General features: G+C 67.4%; 1 protein-coding gene across 5 annotated transcripts; it reads left to right on the top strand.

Annotated features, from left to right (window-relative positions):
• Nucleotides 1–937: 937 nt before the first annotated feature.
• On the top strand, nucleotides 938–10215 carry AGFG2 (ArfGAP with FG repeats 2). Of its 5 annotated transcripts, none has more exons than XM_084616650.1 (12): nucleotides 938–956; nucleotides 3141–3234; nucleotides 3846–3961; nucleotides 4324–4453; nucleotides 4579–4723; nucleotides 5935–6048; nucleotides 6485–6517; nucleotides 6938–7025; nucleotides 7243–7307; nucleotides 7409–7492; nucleotides 7942–8012; nucleotides 8437–10215. In XM_084616650.1, the coding sequence occupies exons 2-12, from the start codon at nucleotides 3181–3183 to the stop codon at nucleotides 8494–8496; spliced, it is 960 nt and encodes a 319-aa protein (XP_084472776.1). In that variant the 5' UTR covers nucleotides 938–956; nucleotides 3141–3180; the 3' UTR covers nucleotides 8497–10215. The 5 variants fall into 5 exon arrangements, with proteins under 5 accessions (XP_084472776.1, XP_084472773.1, XP_084472772.1 ...); XM_084616647.1 differs by lacking the exon at nucleotides 938–956 and adding an exon at nucleotides 1032–1265 and having other exon boundaries at nucleotides 6941–7025; XM_084616646.1 differs by lacking the exon at nucleotides 938–956 and adding an exon at nucleotides 1032–1265.
• Nucleotides 10216–17812: the final 7597 nt, after the last annotated feature.

Genomic DNA, 17812 nt, shown 5'->3' with positions numbered 1-17812 from the left:
CTGGGTCTTGGGGGGAGGGCTGGGGGCCCTGCGGGGGGTCTCTGGGGGGCAGCACTGGGAGCCACTGGGTCTCTGGGGGGTGGGGGAATCGGGGGGGGGCTGGGTCTCTGGGGGCCCAGGCTGGGGGCCCAGTGGGGGGGCTCTGGGTGCAGCGCTGGGAGCACTGGGTCTCTGGGGGGGCTGGGGGCACTGTGGGGGGGTCTCTGGGGAAGTGGGGGGGCCCTGGATCTCTGGGGAGTGGGGGACCCCAGTGGGGAGGCAGGGATGGGGACCCTGTGGGGGGTCTCTGGGGGGTGAGGGACCCCAGTAGGGAGACAGGGATGGGGACCCTGTGGAGAGTCTCTGGGGGGAGTGGGGGGTGCCCTGGGTCTCTGGGGAGTGGGGAAGGGGATGGGGACCCTGGGGGGGTCTCTGGGGGGAGTGGGGGGAGCCCTGGGACTCTGGGGAGGGGTCTCTGGGGGGAGTGGGGGGAGCCCTGGGTCTCTGGGGGGTGAGGGACCCCAGTAGGGAGATGGGGACCCTGTGGGGGGACCCTGGGGTCTCTGAGGAGAGGGCTCTGGGGGACCAGGCGGGTCCCGAGGGGGGCGGGGCTCAGGGAGCTGTTTTGGCGGGAAGGACAGTTGGAACGGGCGTGGGGGCGGTTGCTGACGCCCCGCCCACGTTGGTGAGCCCGCGGGCCACGCCACTAGGGGGCGGGGTCAGGGCCTTCTTCGCGCCTCAGGAGAGGATGGCGCATGCGCCTTAAAAAAGCGAGGGAACGGGCATCCCTCTCGGACATGCGCAGAAGACCGCGCAGGAACTGGGGCAGCCGCACAAGCCGACGCGGGCGGCAGGGGAAGTGGGCACGTGCCGCCCCACCGGTCAAACGCATGCGTAGTAGACCGGGGCGGCAGAGCATGCGCTGTGGCGAAGCAGTGAGTTCGCGGCGCACGCGCCCTGGCGAGTAACTGAGACAGGTGGGAGGGCTGCGCACGCGCCTGGCGCGGAAGCAGGTGGGGGGGGAGCTGGCGCCTGCGCAGTGCGCTCTGGCGGCGCTGCCCCGCGGACAGCAGCCGGGAGGGGCGGGGGCTGATGGCGGCCGGGGCCGGGGGCAGGAAGCCCGGCGCCCCGCGGGACGCGGAGTCCGAGGTCTGGTCCCGCCGCGTCCGGGACCTGGTGGGCTCCGGGCCCGGCAACCGCCTCTGCTTCGAGTGCGGCCAGCGCGGCGTCACCTACGTGGACATCACGCTGGGCAGCTTCGTGTGCACGGGCTGCTCGGGGGCGCTGTGAGTGGGCGGGGCTACGGGCAGGGGGCGGGGCTTCGTGCGCGCGGCTGCTCGGGGGCGCTGTGAGTGGGCGGGGCTACGGGCAGGGGGCGGGGCTTCGTGTGCACGGGCTGCTCGGGGGCGCTGTGAGTGGGCGGGGCTACGGGCAGGGGGCGGGGCTTCGTGCGCGCGGCTGCTCGGGGGCGCTGTGAGTGGGCGGGGCTACGGGCAGGGGGCGGGGCTTCGTGTGCACGGGCTGCTCGGGGGCGCTGTGAGTGGGCGGGGCTACGGGCAGGGGGCGGGGCTTCGTGCGCGCGGCTGTGAGGGGGCGCTGTGAGTGGGCGGGGCTACGGGCAGGGGGCGGGGCTTCGTGCGCGCGGCTGCTCGGGGGTGCTGTGAGGGGGCGGGGCTACGGACAGGGGCGGGGCTTCGCGCGCGCGCCTGCTCGGGGCGCTGTGAGGGGGCGGGGCTTCGTGCGCGCGGCTGCTCGGGGGCGCTGTGAGGGGGCGGGGCTATGGGCAGGGGGCGGGGCTTCGTGCGCGCGGCTGCTCGGGGGCGCTGTGAGTGGGCGGGGCTACGGGCAGGGGGCGGGGCTTCGTGTGCACGGGCTGCTCGGGGCGCTGTGAGTGGGCGGGGCTACGGGCAGGGGGCGGGGCTTCGTGTGCACGGGCTGCTCGGGGGCGCTGTGAGTGGGCGGGGCTACGGGCAGGGGGCGGGGCTTCGTGTGCACGGGCTGCTCGGGGGCGCTGTGAGTGGGCGGGGCTACGGGCAGGGGGCGGGGCTTCGTGCGCGCGGCTGTGAGGGGGCGGGGCTACGGGCAGGGGGCGGGGCTTCGTGCGCGCGGCTGTGAGGGGGCGCTGTGAGGGGCGGGGCTAAGGGCAGGGGGCGGGGCTTCGTGCGCGCGGCTGCTCGGGGGCGCTGTGAGGGGGCGGGGCTACGGGCAGGGGGCGGGGCTTCGTGCGCGCGGCTGCTCGGGGGCGCTGTGAGGGGCGGGGCTTCGTGCGCGCGGCTGCTCGGGGGCGCTGTGAGGGGGCGGGGCTTCGTGCACGCGGCTGTGAGGGGGCGGGGCTACGGGCAGGGGCGGGGCTTCGTGCGCGCGGCTGTGAGGGGGCGGGGCTACGGGCAGGGGCGGGGCTTCGTGCGCGCGGCTGTGAGGGGCGGGGCTACTGGCAGGGGGCGGGGCTTCGTGCGCGCGGCTGTGAGGGGCGGGGCTACTGGCAGGGGGCGGGGCTTCGTGCGCGCGGCTGCTCGGGGCCCTTTGAGGGGGCGGGGCTTCGCGTGCTCGGGGGCGCTGTGAGGGGGCGGGGCGCTGTGAGGGGGCGGGGCTTCGTGCGCGCGGGCTGCTCCTGGGCACTTTCAGTGGGGGCGGGGCTTCGGCGTGCACGGGTGCCTGGGAGTGGGGGCGGGGCTATGGGCAGGGGCGGGGCTTCTTGGTCCCACCTTCAGCTCAGCCCCAATCTGATCCCACCCTTCCTGCCCCACTTCACGGGGGACGGGGGGGGGTCTCCTGCAGCCCCATTTCCTGCTCCGGGGGAGGGGCGCTCCTCCTGCCGTCTCCATGGCGTGGGGGTCTCACGCTGGCCCCAGCCTTCCCCCCGGCTCTATGCGGCGGGTGAGGCGTGCGGAGCTGCTCGGGGCCGATGCCCGCGGCGCCCCGAGGGGCTGCCGGTCTCATCCGCTGAGTATTTCATACGCTGCCAGCGGGCCCTCCCCCGCGCCAGCAATTCAGCGGCGCTGCCCGTGGGGGCACGGCCGGGACACGGGGCGCCCTGGGACTTCCCCGGCCTCAGCCTGATGCTCGCTGAGCGTGTGGCCTGGAAACCAGGGCTCCTGGGTCCTCTCCCCGGCTCGGGGACGGGGGTCTGGCCAGGTCTGTAATGCTCGTCTCCGTTGCAGCCGGGGCCTGAACCCCCCGCACCGCGTCAAATCCATTTCCATGACCACCTTCACCGAGTCCGAAGTGCTGTTCCTGCACTCCCGCGGCAACGAGGTGAGCGGCCAGGGAGAGCCCACTGTACATCGAACCCAGGCGTCCTGGCTCCCAGCTCCCCCGCTCTCACCCCCCAGCCCCCAATCCCCTCCCAGAGCCGGGGACAGAACCCAGGCGTCCTGGCTCCCAGCCCCCCCTGCTGTAACCCACCAGCCCCCACTCCCCTCCCAGAGCCGGGGACAGAACCCAGGAGTCCTGGCTCCCAGCTCCCCTGCACTGACCCACCAGCCCCCACTCCCCTCCCAGAGCCGGGGACAGAACCCAGGAGTCCTGGCTCCCAACCCCCCTGCACTAACCACCAGCCCCCACTCCCCTCCCAGAGCCCTGGAGAGAACCCAGGAGTCCTAGCTCCCACGTCCCTGCTCTCACCCCCCAGCTCCCACTCCCCTCCCAGAGCCGGGGAGAGAACCCAGGAGTCCTAGCTCCCACGTCCCTGCTCTCACCCCCCAGCTCCCACTCCCCTCCCAGATCCGGGGAGAGAACCCAGGAGTCCTAGCTCCCACGTCCCTGCTCTAACCCCCCAGCTCCCACTCCTCTCCCAGAGTCGGGGAGAGAACCCAGGAGTCCTGGCTCCCCTCCTCCTTTGTCTAACGAAGTCTTGCTGGCCCTAGGCCTGCCGGAAGGTTTGGCTGGGCTCCTTCGATCCGCGCACGTCGCTGCTCCCGGACTCCAGGGACCCGCAGAAAGTGAAGGAGTTCTTGCAGGAGAAATATGAGAAGAAGCGATGGTAAATGCAGAGCGGCGGATGGGTGGGGTGGGGAGGGGAGGGGGCTGTCCGTGGTTCCCAGCAAACTGGGCCTCACCCCCCCTGCAGTCCCTTCCGTGGGTGCAGTGGAGAGACACAGTTCCTGCTCCTTGGCGTACTTGATGTGCCCCAGAGCCGGGGAGAGAACCCAGGAGTCCTCCCCGCTCTAACCCACCAGACCCCACTCCCCTCCCAGAGCCGGGGAGAGAACCCAGGAGTCCTGGCTGCTCAAATCCTGCTGTCATCGTCTTTTTGTAGGCCCACGAGGTTCTCTGACCATGGTAGCGGGTGCGGGTGTCCCTGTGGCTGGTGCTGGCAATGTGTCTGTCTGGCTCCCTCTGCAGGTACATCTCGCCGGATCAAGCCAAGGGCACTGCCTCCCTGGCCGGCCAGAGCTCCACCCCAGAGGTGAAGCCGCAGCAGACCCTTCTAGGGGACTCAGGAGCACTGCTCACAGCTGCCGGATCCAGCCGGGTAAGCCAGGACGCCTGGGTTCTCTCCCCAGCTCTGGGAGGGGAGTGGGGCTGGTGGGTTAGAGCAGGGGGGGCTGCGAGCCAGGATGCCGAGGCCCCAGGCCTGTTACTGGTTGTGTCTCTCAGACCTTGGGCCAGCCCCGCCTGCCGCAGCAGCGCACCCCCCAGCCGGCCAAGAAAGCCAGCACGGACCTCCTGGCGGATATAGGAGGGGACCCTTTCGCTGCGCCCCAGCCGGCCCCCGCCTTCGCCATGTTCCCTGCCTTCCCGGGTAAGTATGGGGGGCAGGGGAGCCACAGGACCAGCTGCTCCCTACCCGCGGCAGCCATACAGCGCTAATGTGAACAGCTGAGCAAGAGTGGGGCCCCCCTGTTATGACACTGGGTAGTACAGACTGGGAGCTGGCTGACCATAGAGCACGGGCTAGAGAGACCCCCCCGTGTGGTGACACTGGGTAGTACAGGCTGGGAGCTGGCTGACCATAGAGCACTGGCTAGAGAGACCCCCCCATGTGGTGACACTGGGTAGTACAGGCTGGGAGCTGGTGACCATAGAGCACTGGCTAGAGAGACCCCCCCGTGTGGTGACACTGGGTAGTTCAGGCTGGGAGCTGGCTGACCATAGAGCACTGGCTAGAGAGACCCCCCTGTGTGGTGACACTGGGTAGTTCAGGCTGGGAGCTGGCTGACCATAGAGCACTGGCTAGAGAGACCCCCCTGTGTGGTGACACTGGGTAGTACAGGCTGGGAGCTGGTGACCATAGAGCACTGGCTAGCGAGACCCCCCCGTGTGGTGACACTGGGTAGTACAGGCTGGGAGCTGGCTGACCATAGAGCACTGGCTAGAGAGACCCCCCCGTGTGGTGACACTGGGTAGTACAGGCTGGGAGCTGGTGACCATAGAGCACTGGCTAGAGAGACCCCCCCCGTGTGGTGACACTGGGTAGTACAGGCTGGGAGCTGGTGACCATAGAGCACTGAGCTAGAGAGACCCCCACGTGTGGTGACACTGGGTAGTACAGGCTGGGAGCTGGCTGACCATAGAGCACTGGCTAGAGAGACCCCCCCCCGTGTGGTGACACTGGGTAGTACAGGCTGGGAGCTGGCTGACCATAGAGCACTGGCTAGAGAGACCCCCCCGTGTGGTGACACTGGGTAGTACAGGCTGGGAGCTGGTGACCATAGAGCACTGGCTAGAGAGACCCCCCCGTGTGGTGACACTGGGTAGTACAGGCTGGGAGCTGGCTGACCATAGAGCACTGGCTAGAGAGACCCCCCCGTGTGGTGACACTGGGTAGTACAGGCTGGGAGCTGGCTGACCATAGAGCACTGGCTAGAGAGACCCCCCCCCCCCGTGTGGTGACACTGGGTAGTACAGGCTGGGAGCTGGCTGACCATAGAGCACTGGCTAGAGAGACCCCCCCGTGTGGTGACACTGGGTAGTTCAGGCTGGGAGCTGGCTGACCTCCTGTGTCCTCCCCAGGCCAGGTTCCAGCCCACACCGCCTTTGCCAATTTTGATGCCTTTGGATGCAGCCCGGTAGCGTCAGCATTCGGGGGGGCATCGGTGCCATTCCACACCCAGCCAACAGCCGCAGGTAACGCTCCCCCTGCCCCTCCCGCTGCCCGGGCCTTCCTTGGCGTGAACGCTGCGCCAGAGAGAGGCGACAGGCAGGCTAGTGGTTAGAGCAGGGGTGCGGCCAGGACGCCTGGGTTCTCTCCTTGGCTCTGGGAGGAGAGTGCGGGCTAGTGGGTTAGAGCAGGGGGGGCTGGGAGCCAGGACTCCTGGGTTCTCTGCCCGGCTCACGAGAATGGGCAGAGCATTAGGCTCTCTCAGCTGGGAATGTGCGGATGACTGGTTGGCCCATGTGGGGATCTTCTCCTGCTCCCCCTCTTTAGGTGGGTATTTCTGGGGGACTGTCCCTCGTCCCTGCTCCCAAGGCCTGGGGTCCCCTGAGCTCTGCGGGGAGAGGGGTGCGGCTCCTCTGGGGTCTCACTTGCTTTAACCCTTTGCTCTCTGTTTCCTGTTCCCAGCCAGTCGGACAGTCCCAGCCGGTTACAGCTTTGGTGAGATAATGATCATGGTTTGCTTCTCCCTTGTGATACAGGACTTAGGGATCAGGACTCCTGGGTTCGCTCCCCAGCTCTGGGAGGGGAGTGGGGACTGGGGGGCTGGGAGCCAGGATGCTGGGTCTATCCCCAGCATCTGGAGTTGGCTGCAGGCTCAGGACGGGGGAAAATCAATTTTAGTTTAGTTGCGAGTTACTATAGGACCTATCAAAAATAACGTTACTCTCCTGGCTCGCACGGTGCCCTGAGTCCTGCAGTGGTGCCTGGAATGGGCACCGGGGGAGCTGGCGCTGGCCTCTGCTGGGTGCAGTGGGGCTGGGGCGACCTGGCGCCCGCAGGGTGCTCTCGCTCCCCCAACCCCCAGAGGGAGGGCATGAGCCTTGGCGGGGGTGACCAGGCTGTTCCCTTCTGTGCCAGCAGGGGGTGCCCCGGTGAGCGGTTTTGGTACCTCCCCGTCCAGCCACCCTGGCAGCGGGATCCCGGACATGGGCGGAGCACCCAGCAGGTATTAACCCCATTTCCGGGCCCACCCTGGGCGGGGGGACTCCAGGAGACTGGCCGGGTGGGGTGGCCGGCCCCTGGACTGCAGGCCCCGCCGCTGGGCGTGGACCGTGGGGAAACCCAGGGGCATTGCAGAGGGTGCAGTCTGTGTGGGGCGGGGGGATCTCAGCACTCCCCCCCACCCCAGTGGGTTTGGCTAACACCGTCTCTCTCCTCCGCAGCCTCTTCGGGAGCCTGAGCCAGCCGGCGGTGCTGCTCCCGTCCGGCTCCGCACCCGCCTACGGGGGTAGGTGGCTTTTGCTTTGGCCCGGGGGGGGGGGGCAGGTCTAGCGCTCGTCGGCAGCCAGTAGCAATGAGCCACCTCTCCTGTGCCACCCTCTCTTCCAGCCTACACCAACCCCTTCGCCCCGCCCGCCGCCCCGCCCGCCCGGCCCTCCACCAACCCCTTCCAGCCCAACGGCACTGCGCCAGGTGAGCCTCCGCCTGGGGGGGTGGGAGCCAGGACTCCTGGGTTCTCTCCCCGGCTCTGGGAGGGGAGTGGGGGCTAGTCGTTAGAGCAGGGGGCCTGGGAGCCAGGACTCCTGGGTTCTCTCCCTGGCTCTGGGAGGGGAGTGGAGACTGGTGGGTCAGAGCAGGGGGCGCTGGGAGCCAGGATTCCTGGGTTCTCTTCTCCGGCTCTGGGAGGGCAATGGAGTCTGGTGGGTTAGAGCAGGGGTCTGGGAACCAGGACTCCTGGGTTCTCTCCCTGGCTCTGGGAGGGGAGTAGGGTGGGGTCTGGTGGGTTGGAGCGGTGGGGCTGGCAGCCAGGATGCCTGGGTTCTCTCCTGGGCACTGGAAAGGGAGTAACGGCTGGTGGGTTAGACCGGGGGAGCCAGTAGCCCGGACTCCTGGGTTATCTGCCAGCTTCTCTCCCCCTGCAGGTTCCAGTTTTGATGGGTTTACTGCAGCCCAAGTGGGGCAGCCGGTCGGGATTTCCACCAATCCCTTCATGGTGAGGACCCTCCCATTTCCAGCCAGTCGGGTTGCAGTGGGGCCCTGCCATGCTCTGCTTTCCAGGGGGTTCCGGCTTCAGCAGCCCCACAGCAAAGCTGGAACGCCAGGTCCCAGCATCGTTTCCCTAGGGCAGAGCCGCTCTGCTGACTCACCCGATTGTCCAGATCAGTCCCATTATCTGCACAGTGGGATGCCCTCCTTGCTGGTTTCTGCACCCCGTGGCCCCTGCATCGACTCCCCTCACCCATGGGCGGTGCCCCACGACCTCTCTGTGGGGGCCCGGCTGACAAGCAGCCTTGGACCTAGGGTCTGGGCCGGGTTGTGGGTACAAGTCAGGGATCCGACGGGCGTTGGTGTCTGACTGTGTGAGCAGTTAAAGCCACCTGTGCCCCGTCTCCCTAACCCCCCCTCTTTCCCCCCAGACGGCAGCTCCATCCCCGCCCTTCGTCATCAAGCATCCAGCCACCAACCCCTTCTTATAGCGACGCCCAGACGGCTGCTCTGGGCTGGCAGTGCCCTTCCTGTCCAGCGGGGGGCAGGCCGCTGCAGCTGCACCCCCCTCGCCAGCTTCCGGCTCCACAGCCCTGACGCCGTGGGGATGGGCTGGACCAAGTGCTTTAACTACTGCGATGGCTTCTGAGGGAATCGGCCCCAATGAGAGCTGGCCCTTGAAGAGAGGCTCAGAGCCCAGCACTGAGGCATTCTGGGACTTGTAGTCTAGATGGGGATTTTTCAGCAGGGCACGCTGGGAAAGTGGATCAGTGGGTGAGCTGGCCCTTAAGAGGGTTTGGGATTCTGCCGGGCCTTGTGGTCCAGATGGGAACCCCGGGGGAGCTGGAGGCGGGGCAGCAAGGCATGCTGGGGAAGGGAGTTCTCTCTGCTTCTCCTCCTGAGCAAGAGGGGCTGGGGTCCCTTTGGGGGCTGGGTTGAGTCTGGGCTCTGCCCTGCGGGGCTGGGATCCCTGGGAGGCTGGAATCTCTGGGGGGCTTCATCATGGAGGGCTGGGATCCCTGGGGGCCTGGGATCCCTGCGGGGTTGGGTTGAGCCTGGGCTCTGCCCTGGGGGGCTGGGATCCCTGGGGGGCTGGGATCTCTGGGAGGCTCCATCATGGGGGGATGGGGGGATGGGTTGAGACTGGGCTCTGCCCTGGGGGGCTGGGCTCCACCCTGGGGCTCTGCCTTTTAGGGGGGCTGAGCTCTCCCCCTCTGAGCTGCTCTGATCCGACCCTGGTCTGGGCTCTGCTCGAGTGAGATTCTCCCCACCCAGACCCACTGACCGTGCAGCCCCGGCCCCTCTTCGTAGGGTGGAATCTAGGAGTCCTGGCTCCATACCACCCCTCCCCCTTGCTGTCACCCCCACCCCTGGCCAGCTGGTTCCTTGCAGCCCCCACACGTCCCTGCCCCCCACTCCCTGGACAGGGGTGGGCGAACCTGGCCCTGCCTTCAGGCTCCCCCTCGCGGCTCTGGCCTGGCGGCTGCTGGCAATCAAATCACACACACACACACCCCACGGGGGGGCTGCCCAGAGCAGCTGGGCACTCCAGATCCCAGTCCCACAACGGCATCCCCAGCACGGACTGTCCCCCTCGACGGCGTGCGCTAAGCGGGGAGGGGAGCCCCGATCTAGACCAGCCTGCTCCTGTGGCCACTCGGGGGGAGGCACCAGACCTGCACCATGGGCGGCCCCCTCTGCTGCCAGCGCTGGGGAGAGAACCCAGGAGTCCTGGCTCCCAGCCCCCCCTCCTCTAACCCACCAGCCCCTACTGCCCGCCAACAGCCAGGGAGAGAACCCAGGCATCCTGGCTCCCAGACCCACCATTTTCTAATTTCTTTGTCAGTTTCTTCTGCACTTGGGATCCTTTTTCAGCTCCTCCATCCCCAGGACCCCCCCGAACGCTGCTGCCGAAATCTTGGCCCTCCCGCATTTAACCAACCAGCACCCCTTTCCCCCCCTGGGTGAGAGATCACCCCCCCATTGCCGCTTCGGACAAGTATCACCTTGCTCGGCTTCACACCCCCTCCTGGCTTTTCGGGGTGGGGGGGCACACTTTGCCCCCCCCCAACAAAGCAGGGCCCCGGAGGGGCCACGCTGGCAGTATTTTTCTGAGAGAAAAGTGAATGATCTTTTTAATATATAGAGACGGTTTTGGCGCTGGAAATTGTTCTCTTGATTTCGCTCTATAAAAATTATATTGGACCTTTGCGGCTGCCGTCCTCTGTGGGGAGAGGAGCCGAGCCCCCCACCCGGCCTCCTGGGCTGGGCACCACTCACATCTGTGCCCCCTGCGGAGGGCCCCGGGGTCGTTCCCGGGGAAGAGGGGCCGATCGGCAGGGACCCTGGGTGCGACGCCGAATCCAGCGGCTGCTGTCACCTGGTAGGCTGGGGGTGGCCCACTAATGCTCTGGGCCCCACTTGTGACCCTGTGCGTGCGCTTGTGATGTTGCAGGCAGGTGCACTTGTGATCTTGCATGCAGTGTGCTTGTGACCCTGTGCGTCTGCTTGTGACCCTGTCCATGCGCTTGTGATTTTTGCATGCAGTGCGCTTGTGATCCGGCTTGTGCACTTGTGATTTTGCGTGCAGTGCGCTTGTGATCATGTGCTTGTGATCCGGCTTGTGCGCTTGTGATTTTGCGTGCAGTGCACTTGTGATCGTGCGCTTGTGATCTGGCATGTGCGCTTGTGATTTTGCGTGCAGCGTTCTTGTGATCGTGTGCTTGTGATCTGGCATGTGCATTTGTGATTTTGCGTGCAGTGCGCTTGTGATCTGGCATGTGCATTTGTGATTTTGCATGCAGCATTCTTGTGATCTTGCGTGTGCACTTGTGACTTTGCGTGCAATGTGCTTGTGACCCTGTGCGTGTGCTTGTGATTTTACGTGCAGTGCGCTTGTGATCTGGCATGTGCATTTGTGATTTTGCATGCAGTGTTCTTGTGATCTTGCGCGTGCGCTTGTGATTTTACATGCAGTGCGCTTGTGATCATGCGCTTGTGATTTTACGTGCAGTGCGCTTGTGATTTTACGTGCAGTGCGCTTGTGATCGTGCGCTTGTGATCTGGCATGTCCATTTGTGATTTTGCATGCAGTGTTCTTGTGATCTTGCGCGTGCGCTTGTGATTTTGCGTGCAGTGTGCTTGTGACCCTGTGCGTGTGCTTGTGATTTTACGTGCAGTGCGCTTGTGATCGTGCGCTAGTGATTTTGCGTGCAGTGCGCTTGTGATTTGCATGCAGTGCGCTTGTGATCGTGCGCTTGTGATTTTACCTGCAGTGCGCTAGTGATCTGGCATGTGCATTTGTGATTTTGCGTGCAGCGTTCTTGTGATCTTGCGCGTGCGCTTCTGGTCTTCTGCGGGCACCTGTGACCTTGCACATGCCTGCAGTTGTGTGGCCCGTAATGAGCGTGCCTGCCGATGCACTTGTGCACTGTTGGACCCCGAGTGTGAGTGCTTGTGATCTGGCGTGCAGTCCTGTGCCTGTGGGAGCGTGCACACAAATGTCCTTGCCTCGTGACAGGCTGGGCATGTGCTTAGCATCCCCCCCGCTCCTACCCTTGCGTGTGTTTATGGTCAGTTGTGCGCGGGCCGCTTGCATCTCACAGGTGCTTGTGAGCCTGTGGGTGTGCAGCTGTGAGACTGGGTGTGTCCTTGCACCCGCTTGTGATCCCACACGAGTGCTGCAACAGTCTCGTGCTTCCGCGCCCGGCCCTGCCTGCTGACACTGCACATCTCTCGCACGTTCCCTGGTGATCCTGGGTTCACGTCTCAACGTGCACAAACGCTCTCGCCCACACGTGGCTCTGGAGGTTTGCAATACCTCGCCTCTCTCCCCGCCCCCACGTGTGCCTGTCCCTCTTGCATGCTCTCCTTGTGCCTCGGCCCTTGCACGCTAGTGTGCTCTCGCACCCTTGCCCTCCCGCACGCCCGCTTGAGCTTTCTCTTGTGCTCTCCCAGGCCCCCTCGGCCAATCGGCATGCTTCGCACCCTGAGCTCAGGTGCTGTGACCTTATCCCCGGGGCTCCAGCGGGTTCCCCCCGCGCCCGCCCCTGGGCCTGGCACCAGCAGCCGCTCACGCACTTGGCCGTTCATTGCACGACACCGACGTGCATGGCCACATGGGGCTTTGCTGCCCTGCCTGTGGGCGGCGCGTCACGCTGTCTTGTGCCCCCGGGGCGGCAGGGGACGTTTGCTCTGCCTCGCCCTCTCCCGCCCCCGTGGGGTCACTCGTGCGCCAGCCTGTGCCCCATACCCCGCCCCCTTGAGCCAGCCAGTCCCTGCCCTGGGGCCGGGCATGGGGCAGGTGCCTGCTGTGTGCAGTGGAAACAGAGGGGCTCTCAGACGTGGCCCGGGCGTGTTTACCTACAAACAGCACCAGACCCAGGTTGACAAAACAGGCCTGGGAGCCAAACTAGTGCCGTGGGGCTGGCGGCTCCGGGCTGGGCCTGCGGAAACAGAGATGATAGGGGCTGTTAGATTTGGGGGGCTCTGTTCCCTTCCAGCCACTGCTGCACCGGGCCCCCCCAGGCCAGCTGGGCTGGGCCGGGCCATGGGGCTGAGGGCAGTTGAGTCACCCGGTGTCACAAATACACACACCCCACTCCCCTCCCCTCCCACAGCCGGGGAGAGAACCCAGGAGTCCTGGCTCCCAGCCCCCGCTACTCTAACCCAGCAGCCCCTGCTCCCCTCCCAGAGCTGGGGAGAGAACCCAGGAGTCCTGGCTCCCAGACCCCCCTGCTCTGACCCCCCACTCCCAGAGGTACTGTCACTCACGGGTGGGTTTGGATCCAGGGCGCCCCCCGGCGGTGGGGTGGGGACAGTTCTTCCTTGTGAGCTGTGGCACCCTCATAAGCTGGTGGAGAGGGGTGTGGCCAAGACGAGGGGCGTGGCCGCGAGAGCCACGCCCACCAGGATTCCCGACACGTGGCCTGTCAAGGAGCTGCTGCGGAGGAGAGGGGGGGGTTGGAGTGGGGCAGCGCAGTGCCCCCTGCCCCACAGCGCCCTCTGCCCCGCCCCCTGCCCAGCCACCCGTCCCCCACCCTGCCCTATAGCGCCCCCTGCCCCCCATCCTTTGCCCTGCCCCACGGCGGCCCCTAGTGCCCACCTGGGGTAGAGGAGGCTCACGGTGATGCACTCAGCCAGACAGAGCCATCGGGTCGTTATGGTGACGCTGCCCAGGGTTACTATGGTGACAGGTGCTAGGATACCCTCCATGGCTTCCAGACAGAAGATGACCCCTGCGAAAGGGGGGGCGAGGGATCAGACAGGTAAAGCAGGACGCCTGGGTTCCCTCCCCGGCTCTGGGAGGCGAGTGGGGCTCGGTGGTTACGACCGTGGGGGCTGGGAGCCAGGACGCCTGGGTTCTCTCCCCGGCTCTGGGAGGGGAGTGGGGGCTGGTGGGTGAGAGCAGGGGGGGCTGGGAGCCAGGACGCCTGGGTTCTCTCCCCGGCTCTGGGAGGGGAGTGGGGGCTGGTGGGTGAGAGCAGGGGGGGCTGGGAGCCAGGACGCCTGGGTTCTCTCCCTGGCTCTGGGAGGCGAGTGGGGCCTGGTGGTTAGAGCAGGGGGGAGCTGGGAGCCAGGACGCCTGGGTTCTCTCCCCAGCTCTGGGAAGGGTGAAGGATCTGGTGGTTAGAGCAGGGGGGGCTGGGAGCCAGGACGCCTGGGTTCTCTCCCTGGCTCTGGGAGGCGAGTGGGGCCTGGTGGTTAGAGCAGGGGGGAGCTGGGAGCCAGGACGCCTGGGTCCCACCCCAGCTGGGCCCAGGCTGCCTACCTGAGAAGCCCACGGCGCAGTGTTCCCGGCGCCGGGGATCTCGCAGGACGGCCGCCAGCCCCGCGTTCAGCCCTAGATGGACCAGCCCCCCCAGCAGCGTCATGCTCCCCAGGAGCCAGCCCGCCCGGGCGCTCCCCACCCTCCACTCCAGCCCTGCCCCCAGCCACAGGAGCGCCCCCATGTTCAGGCCCAGGTGGCCCCACCCCAGGTGGTGGAAGGGGGCCAGCAGGACACGCTGCCACTCGCCCAGAGCCCAGACCCCCTCCACACTGAGGCAGGTGTTTTCAGGGGGCCCCAGGGGGCGAACGTAGAGACCCACATTCAGGGCCACCAGGAGGAGGGTGGCGAGGGGCGGCCTGGCTGCAGACATGCCCCCTGGGGGGCTGGCAGGCTGGAGGGGGGAAGGGGGGGTCCCTGGGCCTTGGGGGAGCAGGAAAGTAGCATGGGGGGGAAAGGGGGGGTGCTGGGGGGCAGAGAGGGGCTCCAGAGTGGGGGGGCAGCAGGTGCCAGGGCAGAGCCTTTGTGAGGTCACCGCTGATGTCTTGGGGGGGGCAGGGTTTGTGGGAAGGAGGGGGGCGGCTCGCCCCGAATTGTTTATCTCCCTGGGAGCTAAGAATAAACCTCGTTCTGGGAAACCGGCCTCAAGACCTGCCGTGAACCCGGAGAGCCGGGGCCAGGAGGGCCTCAGGGCTGCCAGGGGCTGCGGGTCGGGAGTGAGGGGCACCGGCAGGGCTGGGGGGGCAGGGCTGGGCTAGCAGGGGGCAGTGGGTCAGGAATGAGGGGCACTGGCAGGGCTGGGGGGGTGGGCTGGAGACCCAGGGGGCTGCGGGTCAGGAGTGAGGGGCACCGGCAGGGCTGGGGGGGCAGGGCTGGGCCAGCAGGGGGCTGTGGGTCAGGAATGAGGGGCACTGGCAGGGCTGTGGGGGGTGGGCTGGAGACCCAGGGGGCTGCGGGTCGTGAGTGAGGGGCACTGGCAGGGCTGGGGGGGCAGGGCTGGGCTAGCAGGGGGGTGTGGGTAAGGAATGAGGGGCACTGGCAGGGCTGGGGGGGCAGGGCTGGAGACCCAGGGGGCTGCGGGTCGGGAGTGAGGGGCACTGGCAGGGCTGCGGGGGGGTGGGCTGGAGACCCAGGGGGCTGCGGGTCAGGAGTGAGGGGCACCGGCACCAGGTTTAGGGTGCCACCCCCCTCCCCCGTGACCTCCCCGGCGGTTTATGGCTAGTTCAAGGACTTGGTGGCCGATGGCTATCAGGGCGGCTCACGGCTCAGCCCTGAGACAACAATTCCTCCCGTCTGGGCTGCGTTATTTACTATAAACAATTCCCTGCTGGGGGTCCCCGCCCCCAGCTTCCACTGCACGGAGCCCCACGGGTGCCCCTCACTCCGGACCCGCAGCCCCTGCCAGCCCAGCCCTGCCCCCCCCGAACCCTGCCCGTGCCCCTCACCCCCATCCCCAGCCCGGGACAGGCCTTGTGTTTCGTCAGCCCCCTGCCCAGGGGGGGCAGCGGGGGGGGGGGATCTATTGCACCAGGTTCCCTGGGCACCTTATCTCAGCTCTGCAGACTCTAACAGCCCTTGGGGTTAAGCTGCAAGTCAAGGGTGGCCCTGGGGGTCAGAGCTGGTGACCTGCGACCGGCCACGCTGGCAAGCCGGCCTCCAAGGGGCTGCGGGTGGGGAGTGAGGGGCACCGGCGGGGCTGGGCTACAGGGGCTGTGGGTCAGGAGTGAGGAGCGCTGCTGGGGGTCTGGGTGGGGGGCTGGGTTTAGGGTCTCCGCCGGGACCCCCGATCGTGTACCCATGGCTGCTCAGTCACCCCCCCCCCACACACACACACACGCTGTGACCACACCCTGTGTGGGTCTGTCTGCCATGCTGCGCCCCCCAGCGCCCCATGAACACCAGGGGCCCCCCCCGCACCGGCCTCCTTCACCTCCCTTTGCCGTGTGAGGCCCACGAAAGACTCGGCTGCTCTCCGGCGCTGCTGCTGGGATTGTCGGCACTTTGCTCTGGGTTTGTGCAGCTCCAAGCGCCGGTGGGGGAGCGGGGCTTAGTGGTGCCCCCCCGGGTCAATCTTGCCCCATAGGGCCCATCACAACGCAGCACCGGTCACCCGGTGACACCTGCCGGCGTCAGTCACCAAGGAGCCCTCGGACAGCCAAGCGTGCAAACACACACAGCGAGTGTGATTCACAATTCCTCGTTCCCTTGCACACTCACCCCCCATAACCGCCCCCCCAGGCTCAGCCCCTCAGAGGCCCGCAATAGTGGGCGCTGCAGCAGGTGTGGGGAGACCCAGGCCCTGGGAAGGGGTTGTGGGGGGTGAGGGAGGGTGGGGAGCAGGGAGGAAGGGGTTAAGAGGGGGAGGGAGCCCCAGAGCTGCAGCTGATTGGCTGAGGGATGGCTACATTCCGCCGTCAGAGCCCAACGCTACCTCCCCATTGGCCGAGGTGCCAGACACCAGAACCGCATGGCTGGGTCCCAGACCGGGGAGGGGGGAATCCTCCTCCCGGCGCCGAGATGCAGCCACCTCTGGGGCGTGGCGGCGAGTGACACGGGGACCCCTCGCCCGGCGCCGAGATGCAGCCACCTCTGGGGCGGGGCGGCGAGTGACACGGGGACCCCTCGCCCGGCGCCGAGATGCGGCCACCTCTGGGGCGGAGCGGCGAGTGACACAGGGACCCCTCGCCCGGCGCTGAGATGCAGCCACCTCTGGGGAGGGGCAGAGAGTGACACAGGGACCCCTCGCCCGGCGCCGAGATGCAGCCACCTCTGGGGTGGGGCGGAGAGTGACACGGGGACCCCTCGCCCGGCGCTGAGATGCGGCCACCTCTGGGGCGGGGCGGCTGGTGACACGGGGACCCCTCGCCCGGCGCCGAGATGCGGCCACCTCTGGGGCGGGGCGGCGAGTGACACGGGGACCCCTCGCCCGGCGCCGAGATGCGGCCACCTCTGGGGCGGAGCGGCGAGTGACACGGGGACCCCTCGCCCGGCGCTGAGATGCAGCCACCTCTGGGGAGGGGCAGAGAGTGACACAGGGACCCCTCGCCCGGCGCCGAGATGCAGCCACCTCTGGGGTGGGGCGGAGAGTGACACGGGGACCCCTCGCCCGGCGCTGAGATGCGGCCACCTCTGGGGCGGGGCGGCTGGTGACACGGGGACCCCTCGCCCGGCGCCGAGATGCGGCCACCTCTGGGGCGGAGCGGCGAGTGACACAGGGACCCCTCGCCCGGCGCTGAGATGCAGCCACCTCTGGGGTGGGGCGGAGAGTGACACAGGGACCCCTCGCCTGGCGCTGAGATGCGGCCACCTCTGGGGCGGGGTGGCGAGTGACCCGGGGACCCCTCGCCCGGCGCTGAGATGCGGCCACCTCTGGGGTGGGGCGGCTGGTTGCCCCCTCCGTGATGGAGATGTAGGACCCGAGGGGTTGGGGGAGGGAGGGGGGTTGGGTAGCCTGCTCCCCCCTCCTTTGCTGGCCCTTTAAATCCCTCCCCCACCGATCCACCCCGGCCCCCCCCCGCCGCCTGCAGAGCCATCAATCAACTCCAGCAGGAGCCGCATGGCAGCGGGTCTTGCCCAGCAGCAGCGCCCCGGGGGTCTCTCCGGGCTGCCCCCGCCACGAGAGCCGGGGGCCGGGCTGGCTGGGGCCCCGGGGCGGGCCCCCGGCAGGAGGAGAAAAACCCGGAGCCTGGGGGTGCGTTTGCCCGCCCCCCCCTTTTGCAATATCCAGCTGTCCAGTCGGGGCAGCTTTGCCTGGCGTTTTGCAAAGCGAAGCTCCTGCCTTTTGCACGGGTCTGCCTTGGGGAAGGGGTCGCGGGGGGGGCGGGTTTAAAACCCAGCCCCCCCCTCCCCCTAAAACTCTCTGAGCTCTTTGCTAATTGCACAGAGGCGCCCCCTGAATGTTGTTTTGCAGGATCCAGCTGTTTTTGCACCCGGGGAAATCCAGTTGCTGGGCGTTTCTTCCCCCCTCCCTCCTTTGCTTTTTCTGCAAATCCTCAAAGAACCCCCCCCTCGTGCGTTAACATGCCCCCCCCCCCCGCTTC

This window comes from Lepidochelys olivacea (assembly GCF_965140295.1).
Source record: "Lepidochelys olivacea isolate rLepOli2 genome assembly, chromosome: 28".
In the NCBI taxonomy this organism is placed as follows: Eukaryota; Metazoa; Chordata; order Testudines; family Cheloniidae; genus Lepidochelys; species Lepidochelys olivacea.
The sequence above is the reverse complement of the archived record's forward strand: the minus strand, read 5'-3'. Positions and strand labels throughout refer to the sequence as shown.